The following is a 22943-nucleotide window of genomic DNA, read 5'->3' on the forward strand; positions in this document are numbered from 1 at the left end:
CAAGAACTTCCCCAATCCCAACCAAGGGGAGAGGGTGTGCTTCATCTCATTCCTTTTGAGGGGCATAGGATTCCTGATCCATCCCTTCCTCAGGGTTCTACTGGAGTACTATGGGATCCTGCTACACAACCTCACGCCAGGTTCCATCCTACATATCTCTATTTTTGTCGCTTTATGTGAATTGTTTTTAGGCTGCAAGGCTCATTTCAAATTATGGAGAAAGTTCTTTTTCCTCGTCCCCCGCCATCAGGGTGGAGGGTCTATATTTTAAGTGGGCGGCGCCGAAGTATCACGTATAGCCGGATCCGGTTACCCAGTTGGTACTCCAAAGAGGGGGTCCGAAGAACGGTCTTCGGAATGGTTCTATATTGAGGATGTTCCTCTTCCGGACCCAGTTAGGCGCGGACTGCCCGAATTCTCTAGTGCTCCCTTGAAGAAGTTACTCAGCTGGCGCCCCAAGTCCCCCGATCAAGAGGACAGTGCGGAGGTGATGAGATTGGTCAGCAAGGTCAGGTTATTGACCCATTCCGGACTCTCCATCATCGAACTTATGACCATTGCGATAAAGCGATGCATCCAACCTCTTTAGTCCAGGGTGGCTCCGTTATGGAACTATAATGGGGAGAACAACGCATCTCGCTAAAGGCGAGAGGGCCCAGATAACCAAGCCGCATCGGCTGCCATGCTGGCCGGCCTTTATAAAGGAGAAGAAGAAGACTTCGTCCATTTAAATTCTCGAGAAGGTTTTTCCATGTACAACCCCATCGAATGGGTAAGTTTTTTAGCCATTCAGCACTTTTTTATCATTGGGATGCATTAACCGAATACTCTGGTTGCTCTGAAATAGTAATGGAGGAAGATGGTCGAGAACATCTATTGCCCCCCCCCTCAGCTAGAGGACCATGCTCGCAATAAAGACCCTGGATTCCATGAGGATCCGGATATATTTGTATAATTCGAAAATGGAGTTTACTATCAGGCGAGCCTCAATGGCTCGGAAGTAGCCATTGTGGCCGATTATCCCGATCTCTGCCCCTTCATTAAGGTAAGTGTTCTGAAACTTTAACAAAAGAGACACTTCCGCTCACATCTTACCCTCCGCACTAGACCGTGTTTCGTAGGATTGGCGCTTAGCGAGCCGTACCCAAGGACGGGCGACCGGAAGAAGGTCAGCACCCTTACAAAGTGGATGTGTGAAGCGAAAGGAAGTCGGGAGCGTCACTGAGCCAGCTCCGTTACCAAAAAGGTATATTCCTTATTTCATACTTGGGCATGAAGCCGAATTGTCATTTTTCATACTCCTTCTATCATCTAAGGAGGGGTATATGGCGGATCGTAAACAAGATCCCGGCCAGCCGAGCAATAGCCAATCCGGCGCCGGAGACGTCAACTAGGACGGGGGCGCATGCTGGTGTGGTGCAGACTCATCCACCTCATGAAGAGCCGGATGAAATGTCTGTCACTAATTCTGAAGTGGAAAGTGCGATGAATCATTGACATTTAAAAGAAGCACTGCGCACCCCCGCCTTATCAGAGCAGGAGTTTACCGCCCTCAGCACAGTGGGCGCATACATCCAGGCTGCCAGGGACGGACTCACAGGAGTTGCTCGCCTATTCTCAAAGGATATACAGGTGAAAAATATAATTAAACTTGGTATATAGATAGTAGTAGCCCCCGAGACTTAAAGTGGTGGAACTAACCGATTTGAAGACCTTTTATGACCACAGGTTCTTAAGGAGAAGAACATCATATTGTCCCAGGAGCTCGAAACAAGCCGGACATAGCTAAATGCTGCTGTCACAGAGCTTCAAGAATGAAGAGTGCCCCAATGACTGGGGGTAAAAACAAAAAGCTAGAAGAGGAAGTGCAGAAGCAAGCCAAGGAGATAAAGAGCCTAAAGGCTCAACTCTTGCATGCACAACAGGAAAAACAAAAGCTGAAGGGCGGTATATTCGGTAAGACTCTAGAACCATCTGGAATGCTGATAAAAGCATACAGTGCGGAATGTTTAAAATATGGTTTGTGCAGGTTTGTTAACTGGCCGCCACGAAGAGGAGGTATCCGGGCTTCAAAGCGACAGTCTAAAAGAATTGCAAATTTGCACGAGCGCGCCGGGAAAGGCATGAAGAATATGGCCAAAGCCCTATGGCCATATAATGCCCCTCCAGAAACTATGGAGGGGTTGGTGCACCTGTTCAAAGGTGCTCGGCGTCGTTTCGAGCTATGGAAGACGTCCGCATGCCGGGAAGGTGCGCGAGAGGCATGAGCCATGGTGAAGACACGCTACACCCGACTCATATGGCCCGAGTTGGACCCCAGGGACCATATGGGAAAGAAATTCCTGTAAACTTGGTATATGACCAAGTAATGATAGCGGCGAAGTATTGTCAAGAAGATTGTAAGTTAGATAGCCTAATAGATGGCATAGAAAGAGAGTAGATGTTCGGTTCTATGTATCAATGTACCTTATGACCGAACTTATCTCCTGCCGAACTTGTAAGAATTTTTGTCATCGCGGACCTTCAACTTCTACCTCCAAACCAAGAAGTCGGAGTGTTTCCATATACTATGTTAGATAGAAATCTTTTAGTATCTTCGGAAACCAAGCAATCCGGTCATAGTGCTCGAACAGACAAAATGTGTTTGGGCAGTTATGTTATATTACTGCTTAACGTAAGAAACATCTTCCAAGAAAAATAGTTCCGTTAAGGGTTCCTTTCCTTGGGTCGACATGCGGAATCATGCATGTCTAGGCTTGTATCCGGATTTACGGGTAACCGATTTCATATTGATTGCAGAAAATAGTCCGTCATCTGTTTGCCGACCTCTTATTCTCTTAAGAACGCTAGCTTTTGGCTTCACCCGTCTGAGGTACAGATCCGGATGACCCGGTTGTAACAATCGCAGAGGTGCTCCCTTTATACCCTAGCCGAACAATCGGGAATGTAGGGCATAAACACAGGAGCAAGGCAACCCAGCTTGGCAAAAACTTAAGTCATCGAGGTGCATATAAAGGCAAAGAGCTGTATAAAAACAATCGACACAGACAATGGAAGCTGTAAGCTTTTAATAGTATGCTTCATTAGAGAAGCCCCCATGTATGGTGGGGTGTGTACATTTAAGGATGTGTACCCCTAACAGTGCGGTTGATCCGAACATACATTGGACAGGAAAGAGGAAAAAAATGAAAGAAAGAGAGAAAAAGGAAAACAACCTAAGTTAAAGTGGAAACTAAAGAGGCCGAACTACACGTAGAATCTTCGGAGCCGGGCAGTGTTCCATGGGTTCAGCTCAAGGCGATTATTCGCTGCGTTGCAAAGGCGATAGGCTCCTCCAGTAAGGACTTCATCTATGACGAAAGGGCCCTCCCATTTGGGTTTGAGCTTGTCCTTTTTATTTTCCGGGAGGCGTAACACAAGTTCTCCGACATTGTATGCCTTGTCCCGCACTTCTCTGCTTTGGTAACGCCGAGCCTATTGTTGATAAAATGCGGAACGAGCCTTTGCAATGTCGTGCTCCTCTTCGAATCTGTTTGGGTCATCCTGCTGATCTAGTTCGGCTTCTCACTCTTTGTACATGCGCACTCGAGGTGAGTCATGAATAATATCGCAGGGCAATACGACCTCTGCGCCGTACACCATGAAGAAGAGTGTATATCTGGTTGTTCGATTTGGCATGGTCCGGAGCCCCCAGAGTATGGAATCAAGTTCCTCAACCCAGTGCTTATGTGATTCTCGTAAAGAGCGCACCTGTCTGGGCTTAATGCCGCTCATAATCAGACTGTTGGCCCGTTTAACTTGACCGTTTGTTTGAGGGTGGTATACGGATGCGTAGTCGGGTTTAATGCCCAACTTAGCACACTAGGTTTTCACCTCATCAGCTGTAAAATTGGAGCCATTATCAGTGATGATACTGTGCGGGGCACCATAGCAATGTACCACACCAGATATAAATTCAATCACTAGACCCGCCTCAGCTGTTTTTACTGGTTTGGCCTCTATCCATTTAGTGAATTTATCAACCATTGCCAGCAAGTATTTCTTCTTGTGGCTTCCCCCTTTAAGGGGGCTGGCCATATCAAGCCCCTAGACCGCGAAGGGCCAGGTAATGGGGATTGTTCTTAATGCGGTGGGAGACATATGACTTTGATTGGCGAACAGCTAGCAGCCCACACAACGTTGGACAAGTTCTTGTGCGTCTACTCAAGCCGTCGGCCAGAAAAAGCTAGACCTAAAAGCCTTGCTTAAGAGGGCCCGAGCTGCAGCGTGATGGCCGCCCAAGCCAGCATGTATTTCCGCCAAGAGATGCCTTCCCTCCTCTTCGGAGATACACCTTTGAAGGACTCTAGTGGTGCTCTTCTTGTACAGTTCTCCCTCATGCACTTTGAAGGCTTTAGAGCGTCGGGCTATGGAACGAGCTTCATTATGATCATCGGGAAGCTCTTGCCTATTAAGGTAGGCCAAGAAAGGTTTGGTTCATGGGGCGATAACAACCATGATCTCGTGAGCAGAGGGTGTTATTTCGATATACGGACCCTCGACGATATCTGCATTGTGTTCGGCTGCTGGGGTGTGACCAGGTCCATGCTAGATTCTCCGCTCTCACCCTGCCACACTACGGATGGCTTGAAGAGCCTTTCCACGAAGGTGTTAGGTGGCACCAGGTCGCGCTTAGCGCCCATGCATGCAAGGATGTCAGCTGCCTGGTTACTGTCTCGAGCGACGTGATGAAATTCAAGTCCCTCGAATCGAGCTGATATTTTTAATATAGCATTTTGATATGCCGCCATTTTTGGGTCTTTTGCATCAAACTCTCCATTGACCTGGGATATTGCGAGGTTTGAATCCCCGCGCACCTCTAGGAATTGTATACCCATGGATACGGCCATGCGAAGACCATGTAGAAGTGCCTCATATTCAACTGTGTTGTTGTCTGTATACATTATTTGTAATACATATCGGACTGTATCCCCACTGCGAGATGTCAGGATTACGCCAGCCCCTAGTCCGGCTAGCATTTTGGACTCATCGAAATACATAATCCAGTTGGAGTATGAACTATACTCTTGAGGGAGTTCGGCTTCCGTCCATTCGGCGACAAAGTCGGCCAACACCTGGGACTTAATAGCCCAGCATGGCTTGTATATTATTTCAAATGGTAAAAGTTCTATGGACACTTAGCTATGCGGCCGGTGGCATCCATGTTGTCGATAGTGTCGTTAAGTGGTACTTCCGACGCCACTGTAATCGAACACTCTTGAAAGTAGTGTCGTAGTTTCATAGATGCCATGAAGACTATATAGGCTATCTTTTGATAGTGGGGGTATCGGGATTTACATGGTGTGAGGACCTCCGATACGTAATAGACAGGTTTTTGAGTGGGGAATTTATGTCCCTCTTCTCCTTGTTCAACGATGAGTACTGCACTAACCACTTGGTTAGTTGCAAAAATATATAGTAACATAGGCTCGCCAAACACCTGGAGCATCTAGAATTGGATTTCCCGTGAGTAGAGTCTTGATTTCTTCCAATCTAGCTGTGACATCGTCCGTCCATTCAAAGTTGTCAGTGCGTCGTAGCAGCCTGTAGAGTGGCAATGTTGTCCCTCCTAACTTGGAGATGAAGCGGCTTAAAGCTGCGATGCACCCTGCTAATTTTTGGACTTGCTTTAGGTCTGTCGGTATAGCCAATTGAGATAAAGCTCAGATCTTAGCTCAGTTTGCTTCAATTCCTCTATGGGAAACAATGAATCCTAGCAACTTTCCGGCTGGGACTCCGAAGACACATTTTTCCGGATTAAGCCGTATGTCGTATATTTGGAGGTTATCAAAGGTGAGGCGAAGATCGTCCACTAGTGTTTTGATGTGTTTTGTCTTGATGACCACGTCGTCCACGTATGCTTTGACTGTTTTGCCGATTTGTTTCTCCAAGCATGTTTGGATCATACGTTGGTAAGTAGCCCCAGCATTTTTTAGCCCGAATGGCATAGTGTTGAAACAGAAAGGGTCGTACGGGGTGATGAATGTTGTCGCGTCCTGATCTGATTCCTTCATCTTAATCTGATGGTATCCAGAATAGGCGTCGAGGAAACACAGAGAATCGTGTTCTGCAGTCGCGTCAATGATTTGGTAAATGCGGGGCAATGGGAAAGGGTCTTTAGGGCAAGCCTTGTTGAGGTCTTTGAAATCGACACACAGGCGCCAGGATTTGTCCTTCTTTGGTACCATGACCAAGTTGGCTAGCCACTCCGAATGTTTAATTTCCCTAATGAATCTGGCTTCTAGCAGTTTGGCTAGCTCTATTCCCATGGCTTAGCGCTTGGGTTTGAAAAACCGCCGGAGCGTCTGCTTAGCGGGTTTGACCGCCTTGATTATATTGAGACTATGTTCAGCCAGCCTATGTGGGATGCCGGGCATGTCCGAAGGATGCCAGGAAAAAATGTCCCAATTCTCACGCAAGAATGTGCATAGAGCAGCGTCTACTACCAGATCCAACTGTGCTCCAATAGACGCTATTTTGTTAGGGTCCATCGGATGTACTTGAAATTTGACTATTTCCTCAGCTGGCTTGAAAGAGGTGGATTTAGAACTCTTATCGAGGATCACATCGTCCCTATCCACCATGGACCGTAGGGTGGTTAACTCTTCGGCCGCTAGGGCTTCGGATAACGCCTCAAGGGCCAAGGATGCGGTTTTGTTTTTGGTGCAGAGTGCTTTGTCCGGGTCGCTCGAAATTGTGATGATTCCATTGGGTCCGGGCATTTTAAGCTTCATGTACCCATAATGGGGTATAGCTTGAAAACGTAAGAAAGCGTCCCGACCGAGGATGGCGTGATACCCACTGTGGAAGGGGACCAAATGGAAGAGCAACTCTTCGAACATGTAGTTTTCAGGAGTGTCGAATACCACATCCATCTTAATTTTCCCCGAGCATCGTGCTTCTCGGCTGGGGATTATGCCTCAAAAGGTTGTGTAACTTTGCTCAATGAGGGATCTATCCATCTGCATTTTGTCGAGCGTGTCTTCATAAATGAGGTTAAGCCCACTACCGCCGTCAATCAGCACTTTAGTAAGCCTAAAACCATCCACAATGGGGTTCAGTACTAGGGCGGCCGGTGCTCGGACTGACCGAGCTTTTGGTTCGTCTTCGGCTGTGAAGGTGATCGCCGTGTCGTTCCATGGGCTCAGTGCGGTAACTTGGTGGACTTCGGCGAGGTTGCGGAGCGCCCTTTTCCGCTGATTATTTGAAGAAAAGGTCTTGAAGACCATGAGGATGTGAAAGTCATTCCTCTCCAGAGAGTATTGCTCTGGAATGGTGGTGGTGAGGATGGCCTCGCCACTCTTTGCTACCTGTCGGACTACCCAACACGCTCGAAGGCTATCGATTGGGCTTATGCTTGGAGTTGCATGTATCAGACAGGGCTTTTCAAGGAGTTCGTCAAGAATGGACCTATATCCCGTGTAGGTTTATCTTTTCTGCCCGTAGACTGATAGCCGGATACCCTGCCAGGGTGTGTCCGTATAGTCCGGGCCGCACACTGCTTGAAGGCAGCAGGCTCCAGCTGAGTTTTCTGGGCCCTCCATGTGCTTTCCGTCGCATAGTACTTTTGTACTACTTGTGATAATTCCGCAAAGCTTTGTATGTGACGACGGCCAAGGGCATTCAATATTCCCTCGTCGGTATAATTGCGCTAAAAGATCAAAATTACATCATCATCGAAGCAATCTTTGATTTTGTTTTTAACAAGTAGGAATCTGGCCCAAAAGTGGTGGACCGTCTCCTGAGGTTGCTGTCGTACAAACATCAAGTCATAGATGTCTGGAGGACCCGAGTTGCTTGGGGAATATAGATTGTGGTGGGTGGGTGGTTTAAAATTTGAATCCCGCCCCATGTCAGTATTTGGAGCTCGTAAGGTCTCCGAGACAACCAGTTCGGGACCGGGAGATCCAAGGGCTTCCCTGATCCTTCACACGAGCAAAGGTCCGGAGAACGTGAAGTCTCGCCCGAAGGGAGAATATCCAGCTCGAGGGATCCGGAGACCCGAACATACTTAGTTTTTAACATAGGGAGGGAAGTGTCATTGGCTTATTCCTCAACGACCGCTACCAGGTGGGTGATCGGTGGGTGATGAATTTTCCTCTGGTCAAGCTTGAGCCCAATCTGATCATAATCTGTAGAGAGCCCCAGGGTTGCGATGCGGTCCAGCAGCTCATTCAAGGACAAGACATCTGTCGGATCCATCTTGTCGGAGTACTCACGTCCGATGCAAAGATGGTGTTTGGCGGTCCTAGGGTGTGTTGTAGGCTTGAAGGTCATACAAGTGCCTACAATGTAACCGCTGAGATGGAGGATCTGCCTAGAGGCCAGGCTCCTTCCAGAGGTGATTTGTCATTGATGACTAGGCGAGCCATAGATCGCTTTTGTTAACAGCACGGCAGAGCTCTCAATGAAAGCACCAATGTCAGTGTCAAAACTAGCAGATCTCGGGTAGGGGGCCCAAGCTGTGCATCTACATCTAAGGATCAGTGGTAACAATGGACAAGGGACACAGTGTTTACACAGGTTCGGGCCCTCTTAATGGAGGTAAAACCCTACTCCTGCTTGATTATATTCGAAGGGTATAAGGATTACAAGAGTTGATCTACCTTGAGATCGTGGTGGCTAAACCCTAGATGTCTAGCCAATGAATATTCCGATGATGGTTATGATGATTGCCTCTACGGACTAAACCCTCCGGTTTATATACACACCGGAGGGGCCTAGGGTTTGTACAAGGTTGGTTCCCGGGAAGGAAATAATACATCCGGACTCTAATCTTGGCGTCCACGCATGGTGGAGTCCCACCCGGATACATAGATGGTCTCTTGCTTGATCTTCACAGCCTACTCAGCCCGGCCCATACTCCTGGGCTGGACACATGGGGACCCCTAAATCCAGGACTCCCTCACCCAGCCTCGAAAGGCAGGCACCCGCCATCTCCGAGCGCGGGCTCGTCGACGCCGGGGCCATCGCACCCATTGAACCAGCGATGGTTGTCATGGCGCCACTTGACGATGACGCGTGCTCCTTCCCTCCACCAATCCTCTGGGGGGCACCGTTGTTCTTGACGCGCTCGAGGGTCAGAAGAGTCCATCGAGACGTCATCGGATTCTTGGTTTCGTGGCTCCCGTGCTGGTTGTCGTGGTGGGGATTGCACCGTGGGGGTGGCCCCTTCCGTACGGCCAGCAGCACGAGACGTTGTCGTTGCCTGGGGAGGCTATGGCAGGCCAACCGCTATGATCTCCCACCTTAGCGAAACTAATCAGGCTTTGGATGGTGGCTCGCCACTCATCCATCTGATCGGCTGTCGACGGAAATCTCAACAGCAGTTGAACCCGCGCCATGGCCTCTGAGGCGGTGCTTGGCATAGGTGATGACGATGTAGATCGCAGTGTTTCTCAGCTCCTGATGGTGCCGGTGCCAACTGCGTCATGCCCTCGTTGTTGTGAACCAGCCGCTTGGATGGCGTGGTGATGCGGTGGAGGCGCTTGAGGGCCAGTGGCTTTGTTGGGCACAGTAGCTGGGTCAGCTTGTTCGGGGGGTGGCGCGTGCCTGCGGGCGGTCGGAGGGTTGCAATTTGCCCCCAGAATGAGCGCCACCACTGCGGTTGTGCCCTTCAGCGATGAGAAAGGCTACAGACGGAATAATCCCTCCATTCATACCTTGTGGAACATGGCCGCTTGGATGTTGTTGATGTTGTCCTTCCCCTGTGCCTCCCGCTCCTGCTTCGGCCGTGGGAGAGGTCGTGACAACACCGCCTGCGCCGACCACATCCCCCGCAGTGTCCATATCCTCACTCATCCCCGCATTCCCCACAACATCGGTGGTCGCAGGCAGCGGAGCCTTCAAGGTGGACGGGTGATTTGCAGCTCTGGGCCTCTTCTTGGGCGCCATAGTCGATGACATCGTCGATGGCAAAAATGACAATGAAGATTACGTGCTACCGACGCTCTCGGGTTCGCGGAAGTGATCCCCCTACCTGGCGTGCCAAAGATGTCGTGGGAAACCACGACCACCTATGGGGCCATGAGCCCTCTTTTGGTTCGGCAGGGGATGGGCATGTTGCACAAAGAGCGGAGAAGCGTAACACGGTGCAACAGAAATCACACGGGCAGTTTTACCTAGGTTCGGGCCGCCGTGAGGCGTAAAACCCTACTCCTGCTTTGGTGGATTGATGGTGGATAATGGTGGCGAACGCAACACACTTGCCCGGCAGGGTTGCCATCGGGGGAGAGTGGGTACGCACGTATGAATGTGTGGGGGTCCGAATCCTTTCTACGGTTGCCATGGGCCTCCTTTTATAGATCAAGGGGTTACCACAGTGGCAAATTAGTCTTTACGTACTGATTAGATAGCAAACAATGCTATCATAGCTAACTCTGCAGGCTGACAGAGCACATTAAATGCACCGTTGAGTGTCACATCACAGCATGCCCGGCAACCCTTGCCGAGCTATTTTGCCAGCTTTGCGCTTGCTTGCTTGACACATCTCAGGACAGGTGTCATATGGAGGTGTTTGCTATAGAAAGTGGCTGACATGTGGCAAGAAGCGGCCACTTAGGCACTTTGGGGCTTGACACTGCAATGATCGATGAGTTGTGTTGCTTGTGAGGTGGAGCGATGGAGTGGCTTGCCTCCGCAAGCCTCGGCAGGCCTGCCGGGACGATCTAGAAGCTTGCTTCCGGGGCAAACCCAACCTTGCCATGCTCTCCTGCCCGGCAAGGGATGTTCTTTCCTTAATGCTATCTTGCTTCTCTGGCTCATCTTGGTCTTCTTGATCTGCACTTTGACCCGTCAAAGAATTGATCCCTCGTGCTTGGTTTGATCCTGCTGCTGTAATCCTGTCCTTTGGCCTGTGCGCAGTTCGAGCAACGGACCCAGGGTTTGTTGCACCGACAGTGCATGACCATAAAAGATATTACTCATATAAATATAACAACCATTATTCTCCGATTTAAATGAGTAAACGTCTCGCAATAAACAAGATCCAGATATAATGTTCATGTGCAATGCTGGCACCAAATAACAATTATTGAGGTCTAAAACTTATCCCGAAGGTAGATGTAAGCGTGCCCACGGCAATCACATCGACCTTGGAACCATTCCCGATGCGCATCGTCACCTTGTCCTTAGCCAATCTTCATTTATTCCGTGGCTCCTGTTTCGAGTTACAAATATGAGCGACTGAACCAGTATCAAATACCTAGGCGCTACTGCGAGCATTAGTAAGGTACACATCAATAACATGTATATCAAATATACCTTTGTTCACTATGCCATCCTTCTTATCCGCCAAGTATTTGGGGCAGTTCAGCTTCCAGTGACCATTCCCTTTGCAGTAGAAGCACTCAGTTTCAGGCTTGGGTCCAGCTTTGGGCTTCTTCACGGGAGCGGCAACTTGCTTGCCATTCTTCTTGAAGTTCCCTTTCTTTCCCTTGCCCTTTTTCTTGAAACTAGTGGTCTTGTTAACCATCAACCCTTGATGCTCCTTCTTAATTTCTACCTCTGCGGCCTTAAGCATTGTGAAGAGCACGGGAATAGTTTTCATCATCCCTTGCATATTATAGTTCATCGCAAAGCCTTTGTAGCTTGGTGGCAGTGACTGAAGAACTCTGTCAATAACACTCTCAACTAGAAGATCAATTCCCAGATGAGTCAAGTGGTTATGATACCCAGACATTTTGAGTATGTGTTCACTGACAGAACTATTCTCCTCCATCTTGCAGCTATAGAACTTGTTGGAGACTTCATATCTCTCAACCCGGGCATTAGCTTGAAATATCAACTTCAGCTCTTGGAACATCTCATATGATCTGTGACGTTCAAAAATGTCTTTGAAGTCCTGGTTCTAGGCCGTAAAGCATGGCACACTGAACTATTGAGTAGTCACCAGATCGAGTCTGCCAGATGTTCATAACATCTGTAGTAGCTCCTATAGTAGGTATGTCACCTAGCGGTGCATCAAGGACATAATTCTTCTGTGCAGCAATGAGGATAATCCTCAAGTTATGGACCCAGTCCGTGTAGTTGCTACCATCATCTTTCAACTTAGCTTTCTCTAGGAACGCATTAAACTTCAGGGGAACGATAGCACGGGCCATTGATCTACAACATAGATATGCAAAACTATTAAGACTAAGTTCATGATAAATTAAGTTCAATTAATCAAATTACTAATAAACTCCCACTTAAATAAACATCCCTCAAGTTATTTAAGTGATACATGATCCAAATAAACTAACCCATGTCCGATCATCACGTGAGATGGGGTAGTCATCAATGGTGAACATCTCTATGTTGATCATATCTACTATATAACTCACGTTCGACCTTTCAGTCTACAGTGTTCCGAGACCATGTTTGTACATGCTAGGCTCGTCAAATTTAACCCAAGTATTTTGCATGTGCAAAACTATCTTACACCCGTTGTATGTGAGCGTAGAGTCTATCACACCCAATCATCATGAGGTGCTTCGAAACGATGAACTTTGGCAACGGTGGATACTCGAGGAGAACACTTTTTATCTTGAAATTTAGTGAAGGGATCATCTTATAATGCTACCGCTGTTCTAAGCAAAATAAGATGCATAAAGGATAAACATCACATGCAATCAAAATATGTGACATGATATGGCCATCATCTTGTGCTTTTTGATCTCCATCTCCAAAGCATCGTCATGATCTCCATCATCACCGGCTCCACACCTTGATCTCCATCGTTGTGTCGGGGTCGTCTCGCCAACTATTGCTAACGCATAGCAATCAAGTAAAGTAATTACATGGCACTTGCATTTCATACAATAATTAAGAGACAACCCTAAGGCTCCTGTCGGTTGTCGATATTACAAAACATGATCATCTCATACAACAACATATACCACATCACGTCTTGACCATATCACATCACAACATGCCTTGCAAAAACAAGTTAGACGTCCTCTACTTTGTTATTGCAAGTTTTACGTGACTGCTACGGGCTTCTAGCAAGAACTGTTCTTAACTACGCAAAAACCACAATAGTGATTATCAAGTTTGTTGTTTTAACCTTATTCAAGGACCGGCCATAGTCAAATTCGATTCAACTAAAGTAGGAGAAATAGACACCCGCCAGGAACCTTTATGCAAAACAAGTTGCATGTCAGTCGGTGGAACCGGTCTCATGTGCGTGGACATGTAAGGTTGGTCTGGGCCGCTTCATCCCACAATACCGCCGAATCAAAATAAGACATTGGTGGTAAGCAGTATGACCATCACCACCCACAACTCCGTTGTGTTCTACTCATGCATATCATCTACGCATAGACCAGGCTCGGATGCCACTGTTGGAGAACGTTGCATGGAAAAAAATCTATGCACACGCAAGATCTATCCATGGAGATGCATAGTAACGAGAGGGGACAGTATGTCTACGTACCCTCGTAGACCATAAAGCGGAAGCGTTTATTAACGCGGTTGATGTAGTCGAACTTCTTCGTGATCCAACTGATCAAGTATCGAACGTACGGCACCTCCGCGCTCAGCACACGTTCAGCTCGATGACATCCTCGCCTTCTTGATCTAGCAAGATGGGCGAAGTAGTAGATGAGTTCCGGCAGCACAACAGCGTGGTGACAGTGATGGTGAACTCGTTCCTACAGGGCTTCGCCGTGCACTGTGGAGAAACTGGACGGAGGACTAAACTGTGGAGAGGGGTGCCGCACACGGCTAAGAGACCCTCATATATATAGGTGGGGGAGGGGAGGCAGCCATGAGGCGCCCCAAGGGTGGCCGTCCGGGCCCCTTGGGCTCCTGCCCTCTAGCGCCCCTCCCCCCTTCCTTGTATGCCTGCTAGGGGAAGGCAGGAGGAGGTGCCCCTCCCCCTTTCCTTCGTCCTAGGTGGAGGGAAGGAAAGAGGGGCTAGCCCCCCCTCCTTTCCATCCCTAGGGACGACGACCAAGGGAAGGGGTGCGCCAGCCCCTTGTGGGCTGGTGTGTTCCCCCCTCTTGGCCCATAAGGTCCATTAACCTCCCGGGGCTTCCCAGAACACCTTCTAGTGATCCGATGACTACCCGATCCACTCTGAAACCTTTCTGGTGTCCAAATAGCATCATCCTATATATCAATCTTTACCTCTCGACCATTTGGGAGCTCCTCGTCATGTTCGTGATCTCATCCGGGACTTCGAACAACATTCAGTCACCAAATCACATAACTCATATAATACTATATCGTCAATGAACGTTAAGAGTGCGGACCCTACGGGTTAGAGAACTATGTAGACATGACCGAGACACCTCTCCGGCCAATAACCAATAGCGGAACCTGGCTACCCATATTGGTTCCTACATATTCTACGAAGATCTTTATCGGTTGAACCTTATGACAACATACATAATTCCCTTTGTCTGTTGGTATGTTACTTGCCCGAGATTCGATCGTCGGTTTCTTCATACCAAGTTCAATCTCGTTACCGGCAAGTCTCATTACTTGTTCCATAATACAGCATCTCGTAACTAACTCCTTAGTCACTTTGCTTGCAAGCTTCTTGTGATGTGTATTACCGAGAGGGCCCAGAGATACCTCTCCGATGCTCGGAGTGACAAATCCTAATCTCGATTCATGCCAACTCAACAAACACCTTTGGAGATACCTGTAGAGCATCTTTATGATCACTCAGTTACGTTGTGACATTTGATAGCACACAAGGTATTCCTTCGGTATATGGGAGTTGCATGTTCTCATAGTTGAAGGAATATGTATTTGACATTAAGAAAGCAATAGCAATAAACTGAACGATCATATGCTAAGCTAACGGATGGGTCTTGCCCATCACATCATTCCCCTAATGATGTGATCCCGTTATCAAGTGACAACACATGTCTATGGTTAGGAAACCTTAACCGTCTTTGATCAACGAGCTAGTCTAGTAGAGGCTCACTAGGGACACGGTATTTTGTTTATGTATCCACATATGTATTTAAGTTTCCGATCAATACAACTATAGCATGAATAATAAACCTTTATCATGAATAAGGAAATATAAATATAACAACTTTATTATTGCCTCTAGGGCATATTTCCATCAGATTTTGAACTATCGGAGTTGCTTGAACCTTTCTTCTAGAGCTGGCTCTTCGTGTGAAGGCGCTCGAATCTTTTCATGATTAATGCGAGATCCTTGCTAATCCTTTCTGGGTCATCTTAATCTTCTTTGGCATTTCCTTCAGAGGAAGAATCAGCCACAGCCTTGAGAGCATGATTTTTGAAGTGACTTGAGCCATAAAGATCTCTCTTCTCTTCTTCTTGTTCCTCATGGGTGTTTAGCCTTGCCATGATATCAGCAGAGTCAAGAACTTTGAAATCAGCTCATTCCCTAATCATCAGAACTAGTGTGTCGAATGAATTGTCAAGTGATTGGAGCGGTTTCTACACAACTTCATGGTCAGTGATGTCTTTGGCGTCGAGACCTTGCAGCTCGTTTGCGATGTCACTCAGGCAATCAAAAGTTTGCTGACAATTTTCATTTCCAATGCGCTTGAATATATTGAACTTTGCTTGAAGAGTATTAATACGAGCTTCTTTCTGAGTTGAAATACCTTCATTTATCTTCTCTAGAATGTCGCACAATTCCTTCGCAGTTTCACACTAAAGATAGCGAAGAAATTGAGCACGAGAGAGATGGCCATCGATTTCATCTTTAGCTTGAGCATCCAGTTGAATGAGTCTCTTCTCTCAGTCATTGGGGACTTGGGGCACTTCAATCGTGACTCCATTCTACACCACATTCCACATATCATCATCAATAGCTCAGAGACGGGTCTTCATCTTCTCCTTCTAGAAGGGATAGTCCGTCCCATCGAAGATGGGAATCTTGAGATACGACTTGTAGCTCACTTAAGACATACTTAAACTCCAATGTGGTTAGACCAAAATGAGCAGAGTCAAGGAGTACCTTGCTCTGATACCAATTGTAGGAATGAAGTATGTCTACCAGAGGGGGTGAATGGGAGTTTTAAAATTTATTTCGAAAATCTCAAAACTCTCGGAACCCAGCAACGGAGTGAATGAAAACAGAGTACAGCGAGCAAATACAAGCTATCGAATGGAAACTAAGAACATGCAATGAGACAAATCACATAATTGATTACATTCGAAAGTACCGAGGGAGAACAGATGTAACCAGTGATGCTCGATGGTGGCAAGGTACTTGGTAGACCAGTTCGCCCTTCTGCACAAAGACTACGTCTGGTTGGAGGGGTTGTGACTTAACACGGAAAATGAACTCTCTTCGCCCATATTCTCCTCGACAATTGGTTTGCCAACCAATGTCGATCACTCGTGGTAGATACTTGAGGTGATCTTCGAACCTTTACAGACTTCTTCTTAAAGAACCACAATAACTCTTGGTCTCTGAAGAAATTGACACCTAACCGTCTAGAGAGTTTGTAGCTCTCAAGAGTAATAGGCGGAGCGTACTAGACTTAGATTCAAGTGATGCTGAACCACTATCTAATTCTTCGGCTCTATGAGTTTTTCTTGGTGGGTTTAAACTCAAATCACTCGGAGAGGGGGTTGCTCAACAATCTTCTCAGAATCAAACGGAGCAGCCGCCGGACAACGCCGGAGCGGGATGGCTATTTATAGCCGCAGCCTTCCCTGGTGGGAAATGACCATTTTGGACATGAGTTCCAGCCAATGGCCAACCGACACCTTCACAACTATCGGATTTTGGAGCAACGGTAACATTACTTGAGGAACAAGTAATGCTAACTCCTCGGTCAGAGACAAATCTCTCGCAGCGAAGAAGATCTCAGTCTCTTGCTGGCAAGTATTTGCTCAGAACACGAAGAGATTTCTCTCACAACTTTCATAGGATTTGGGTTTAGCATCAGAGAATCAAAGTTTTGAACGCTACACCCCTCTTAATAGTATGGTGGTCCTATGACTCAATAAAGAGAAGAACAACAATGAAATAAATGCTTCGTCTTCAATGTCCTAGGACACAATCACTTTCTTCGGGCAGGTACCGAACCAATTGCTTCAGGTCAGCAATATTGAGGGGACACTCTTGTTATCATAATCTTCGGTGATAACCTTCACTGCAACGCAGGGAGATTACCTTCGTCATTTGCATCAAACTCCTCATGACTTCAGGGACCTGTTACTCGGTGTTCACTAGCAAACACATAAGTCCCATACTGTTCATGTCAACAAACTCCAAAACATAAGGGGCCAATCATTGCACCAACAAATACTACCTAGGTGATGGTATCTGTCCTTAATGGACCACTATTGTGAAGACAATCCTCAACCCTGTCGGAGAGAAGAGGAAAATATTTGCCCAAGAGCAAGAGAGTGTTAGGAAGAACGTCGAGCGTGCCTTCGGTGTTCTGCAATCTCGATGCGGCATCGTTCAGTATCCTCCTAAGACTTGGAGCACCAAGAAGTTGTGGGAGGCGATGACTGCTTGTGTGATCATGCACAATATGATCGTAGAGGATGAGCGCCCGGAACGTATCTACGATCAAAGGTTTCAGTTTCAGGGTGAGAATGTCGTGCCTGAGCATGGAGGAGCGGCAACGTTTGAACAGTTCATCCAATTTCATCATGAAATGCATGATTGAGAAACTCACATGCAGTTGCAAAATGATTTGGTTAGCATATGTGAGCTCATGTTGGCAACCAATAGATGTATCTTCATCTCACATGTATTTGAGACAATTTAATTTTTATTCGGCTTGTAAAACTATGCTAAATTTATTTGGTTGTGAAACTATGCTATTTGTTTGCTTGTGAAACTATGCAAAATGTGTGCATATTTGTTGAAAAAAGACGGCCAGTAGGCCACGTGGGTAAATATGGATCGGCACGTTGGGCGCATTGCCAACCCAAATGATAAATAGAGTGGACGCCGAGCGGGCGGCCAACCCAAACGAACAAAAAAGGGACAAAATCATCGTCCGTTTGGATCGGCGCGTTGGAGTTTCTCTAAAGACGGTAGTGACAATCAAACTTTATCTTTTGAGTAGCTAATTGCACATACAGTACATCTTAAGTCCGTCCTCTTGATCAGGTCCTATATTGTTTTCTAGGGTATCATAGTAGTCATTTGACTCTTTCACGTGTGACCTCATATAGTAAAATTAAACAATACATCAATTGTTTTAGTACCTTTTTTAATAACGAGTATCTTGAATAAAAAAACAGAATAGCACCTCTACATAAAAAGTAAAGTCAAACAAATATATATATATATATATATATTACATAATCTTAATAAAATGATACAAATCTGAACTCGCACAACTCTAATAGAGTTGAATAATAAATACTCCCTCTGTAAACAAATATGATACAATAATCAGAGTATACACATTTTGGTGGAGCCACTTATTTGTTTTCTATGGCAACACACGTACATTCAACTAGTAACACAACCAAAGTTGGAATATGAAACGAGTGATTTACCTTTGCAAGTTCGACCAAGTCACCTTCACTGAGATAGAGGCAAGCTCAAGCACGATTTGCTGATAGTCGTACCCATGTTTTTTTGCTTTGAAAGAACAATGATGATCAAGATCATTTTTACAACTATTTTGACCTACCTTGAACTTCAAATGCATCAAAGTATCCTTTTTTACAGCAATCACATATCTTCTTAAGCCACATGACTCAACAAAACTGCCACGAAAGAGTTGAATCTCATGTAATCCATTCATAACGACAACACACGAACTGAGAGATAAATCAAATCCACACTGCACTTTTGATATGACAACATCTATTGTGGCCTCAAATGCCCAACGAACGAGGGCTAAAGTGATGTCAACCGCACCACAATCTCCATTAATCCGATGCGTGAATGGATACTCAGGTGTGACTAGATCATGGTACTCCATTGCACCATCAATTAGTTGTAGATCATCTTCTTGCTTTCCTTTCTTGATCCTCATGTCAAACTCAACTAGAGCAGGGGCTACCATTGTGATGCCTCTCTTAGGGCCAGTCATCTCAATAAGAGAACCCTGTAAACCTATTATTATTTAGTAGCTCCTCATGGAAAGTAAGAAATATGTGAAGCATATGCTCTACTTTATGTCAATTGACAACAGATGTCAAATAAATGATAGCATAAAATCTAAACCCTCCAAAACAAAATTATTTGAGATATTTTACCAACAAACATAATTTGACTGCATATAAAACATAACTTCGATAAATCATGCAAAGATAACTAACCACAGAATTGCCTAACATATGCAAAGGAAAAAACACATAGTTGTATAAGATCCTCAAAGCACATGAATTTGCATAGACGAATGCATATACTGATACTCCTCCGGTCCTTTTTAGTTTGCATATAAGCTTTTGTTGAAAGTCAAAGTATCTCTACTTTCACCAAACTTATAAAAAAAAGTATCAACACTCACAGTGCCAAATTAATATTATTAGATTCATTATGAAATTTAGTTTCATAGAATATATATTTGGTATTGTAGATATTGATATTTTTTAATATAAACTTGGTCAAACTTTGCAAAGTTTGACTTGATACAAATCTAATACGTGGAGTAAAATGGGCCGGAGGGAGTACAAAGAAGATCATCAAGGTGGTGCCACCATCACCATCACCAACACCTCAAATGTTTGACCTCTTTGGTTGCAGGATTCCAAAAAGTGTTGCACTAAAGCACAAGATTAGAGTGTCACGCCATCTTCAGTACAAGAGACTGAAAGGATGTTTGATTATGGACAGGAAAAGCATAGGAGCCTTCCTAAAAGGTTGAAGTGAATGGAATTTCAATAAACTATAGCGCAAATGAATCCCAAGAGAGAGAAAACCCTATGATTTCAACCCTATATCAAACAACAGAGGTAGGGGAACAATTCGAGCAGATATTGACTTGTATTATTAAATGAATAAAATATCAAATATAATTGCATATATATGTAAAAGTGTGCACCTGTTCAACAATGATGGGATCATCTCTGCTACGACTGAAGACATAATTAAGCAATGAATCATAACGATCACGCGCTGCTATATATCCATATAGTTGTACCAAGCCGATGTTGGTACTAGCTTTTTCCAATTTCAGCGAGAAAATCTGCAACATAGCAGTTGCAGAATGTACCATGCATCTATCCCTATCCGGGAAACAATTCGTGGGATTCGAGAACATCATCGGCTCTAGTTGTGCTTCGTGGAAAAAAAATACATGTTATATTACAACAAATAATGTTTTATACAAACAATTTACACAAAAATATAAAATTATAATTATGCTTGTCAATACATATTTGTGCAGTTTAGAAAGAAGAAGAAGAATGTCGTTTGATTTTCCGAGTCATGGAAGTTGTTGGTGTATGAGTACAAGGGAAACTTATTTGTAGGACTAAAACTAGTGACAAGATCCTAACCAAGTATGGTATATCAACAAATTTATATATCTAAATAGAGCATGATATTTTTTTGCTAATTCATAAATTCTTTATAACAATCCAGATATATATTGCATTTTTTTAAGTACAAGAATGCATTTTAAATCAATCAACCAAACTATATAGCTGGTAAGCATCCTAAAAATAAAATGGAACATGATAGATGACTTATTCTCACCACGTTGAGTAAGACGCCATAGCTTTAGAATACCATAGTTTATCTTGTATATAGAACCATCCCGATGGGTGGTTTTCTTAAAGATGTTGGCTTCAGATACAGGATAAGAGGCATGGCCAACAAGGACTTGCTTCGTTCGCCCCTTCATCTCTGATCTGTTCATCCCCTTGGTGATGGCAAATTGTTTGCCTTTGGTGGCATAGATGGAGGTGCAGAAATAATTACTGGCACAAGGGAGGACGCGGAGCCAATTTGGCCTGCCCCAGTTATTCACTCCTTTTACTGCAATGTTGCTTGCCAGGACAAAGGATGCATAAGCAGATCGGTCAACAAAGAGCAATCTTAGAACCCAGTCATTATTCCGTGTTAGTCTCATTCCAGATCCAAAAATCTCCAGCAGCATGGTTCTGACGAGAATAATCTACAGAAGGCCAAAACACACTGTAAAAAACGGTACAGATTATGGCATGAGTGGAGCATCCCGCTTATTCAACATTTTTAGCCCAATAAATCTAGAATTTCTACTCAATACTTGACGGTCCAAATAGATAAAACATGACAAAAACTACAAATGACAATACCAAAATGTCAGAATTGTCCTGCACATTCACACATACAACTGAAAACAAAATCTCTAAATCTTCTATTTAAGCTCGGCTCTAAAGTATGGCACATCGCGATATACTGGATACATACACATGATACGGAATGTCAAAAAGACAAGAACCACCGCCGGCTGCCTGAAGCCCTGAACCTCACCTGAATCGGGGGTGACAAGCCTGCAGCGCGGCGGCTGCCGCCGGGACAGGGCCGCCGGGGCAGGTGCGAGGCCGGATTGCAGGAGCAGGCCGGGGGACGGCGCGACGCGGGCTGCGGCAGGAGAGCGGCAGAGGTGCGTGACAATGGAGCGGGATCAGCAGGTAGCGGTGCCGGCGCACAAGACGGCGGCAGCCTATCAACGCGGCGGCGGAGGCGCGTGCATCGTGGCTCTGGCTAGCTGCCCCGATTGCGCGTGCGGTCTGCCTCTGCCTTGGGCCTTGTTGTGCCACTGGCTGTCAGCAAGAAGGGCCCATTAAAAATAGTGCTGAATTGTCTTCAAGGCCTAATGGATCCTGTAGCACACAGCTGGGCCGGCCCATTAACGTAGAGCAACAACTATGCAAGGGCTGCCCTTTATCTCAAAAAAGAAAAATGCAAGGGCTACCTACCCCTACCCCTTGCACGGCTCCCGCAAGAGTCACTTTTTTCCTCACAAAAGTCACTTTCTTGACATACGAGCGCGGGAAGTGGTGCGCTCATATGATTTTTTTTCTAAACGCATTTTTCGGTTTTAGAAGTTTTTTTTTCTCGTTTTGGTTTTTGTTTGGTTTTCTCTACTTCCAAAGCAAAAAAGAAATCATTTTGTTTCTTGCGAATCACAGCTATGCTTCTCAGAAAAAGTTGTGCTTCCACGAGAAGCACATATTTGATTTCAAGATAAATACAATTGTGTTTCTCGAAAAGGAAAAAAAATATGCTTTCCAGAAACATATTTGCTTCCATGGAAGCACAACTCTGCTTCTCGAAAAGGGATTTGTGCTTCCACAAGAAGCACAATTTTTTTGTCATGGAAGTATAATTTTATGATGCCATTAACAAGTTAAGCAAACTTAACTCAGCTTAAGCGATTGGTTATTGAGATAAGTAGGTGATCAACTCAAGCTGACATTGATATTAAACCATTAGGATCCTGAGATCTCAGCTGCCGGATCAGTTTTGAAAGGGTGTTTCTCTCATGGGAGAAGGCGAGTAGAATGGTTGTGTCGTGATAGTGATAGTATACATCCAGGGTTAACAGTGCCAGCTGGAATCTTGTCTTCTAGCATTGAGACATAAGCCACAACGCCTTGAAATATAAACAGGAAACCTGTTACTTTTTTTGTTGCCGAAAATAGTTTTGTATACTCTGAACGTAATACAATTGGAATTTTTTATTTACTTATTTTTGGAGCTTGTAGGGTTTCCAGTTGTTACTGTGTAAATTAATTACTCATTCACATGTTGGCGCAATATGCTTCACATGCAATTTCTTACAGGGGAAAGAGATGTTTGGTTTTAATCCGGCCAAGCCAAAGGAGTTCATTGAACATATCCGCCGATGCCTTCTTTCACTCCTTATTCTTAGGGGTGAGGTTACTCGTCTTAATTTGATATCCAAAGTGTGTCCACTGTTATTTTGAAAAGATAATACTAGATTTGCCGTTGTTTCTTAGTTTTTGTTTGCCGATGTACTCTTTCATTTTACATGTTCTGTGTTCTTGCAACA

At 45.4% G+C, this 22943-nt stretch overlaps 1 protein-coding gene across 3 annotated transcripts; it reads right to left on the reverse strand.

Annotated features, from left to right (window-relative positions):
• Positions 1-18311: 18311 nt before the first annotated feature.
• LOC123110202 (uncharacterized) lies at positions 18312-21674 on the reverse strand. Of its 3 annotated transcripts, none has more exons than XM_044530676.1 (4): positions 21398-21674; positions 20639-21059; positions 19983-20218; positions 18312-19043 (listed from the first exon to the last, which is right to left on the reverse strand). In XM_044530676.1, the coding sequence occupies exons 2-4, from the start codon at positions 21039-21041 to the stop codon at positions 18483-18485; spliced, it is 1200 nt and encodes a 399-aa protein (XP_044386611.1). In that variant the 5' UTR covers positions 21042-21059; positions 21398-21674; the 3' UTR covers positions 18312-18482. The 3 variants fall into 3 exon arrangements, with proteins under 3 accessions (XP_044386611.1, XP_044386609.1, XP_044386610.1); XM_044530674.1 differs by having other exon boundaries at positions 20633-21059; XM_044530675.1 differs by having other exon boundaries at positions 20633-21079.
• Positions 21675-22943: the final 1269 nt, after the last annotated feature.

The sequence above is a fragment of the Triticum aestivum genome, chromosome 5B (assembly GCF_018294505.1).
Source record: "Triticum aestivum cultivar Chinese Spring chromosome 5B, IWGSC CS RefSeq v2.1, whole genome shotgun sequence".
Classification (NCBI taxonomy): domain Eukaryota; kingdom Viridiplantae; phylum Streptophyta; class Magnoliopsida; order Poales; family Poaceae; genus Triticum; species Triticum aestivum.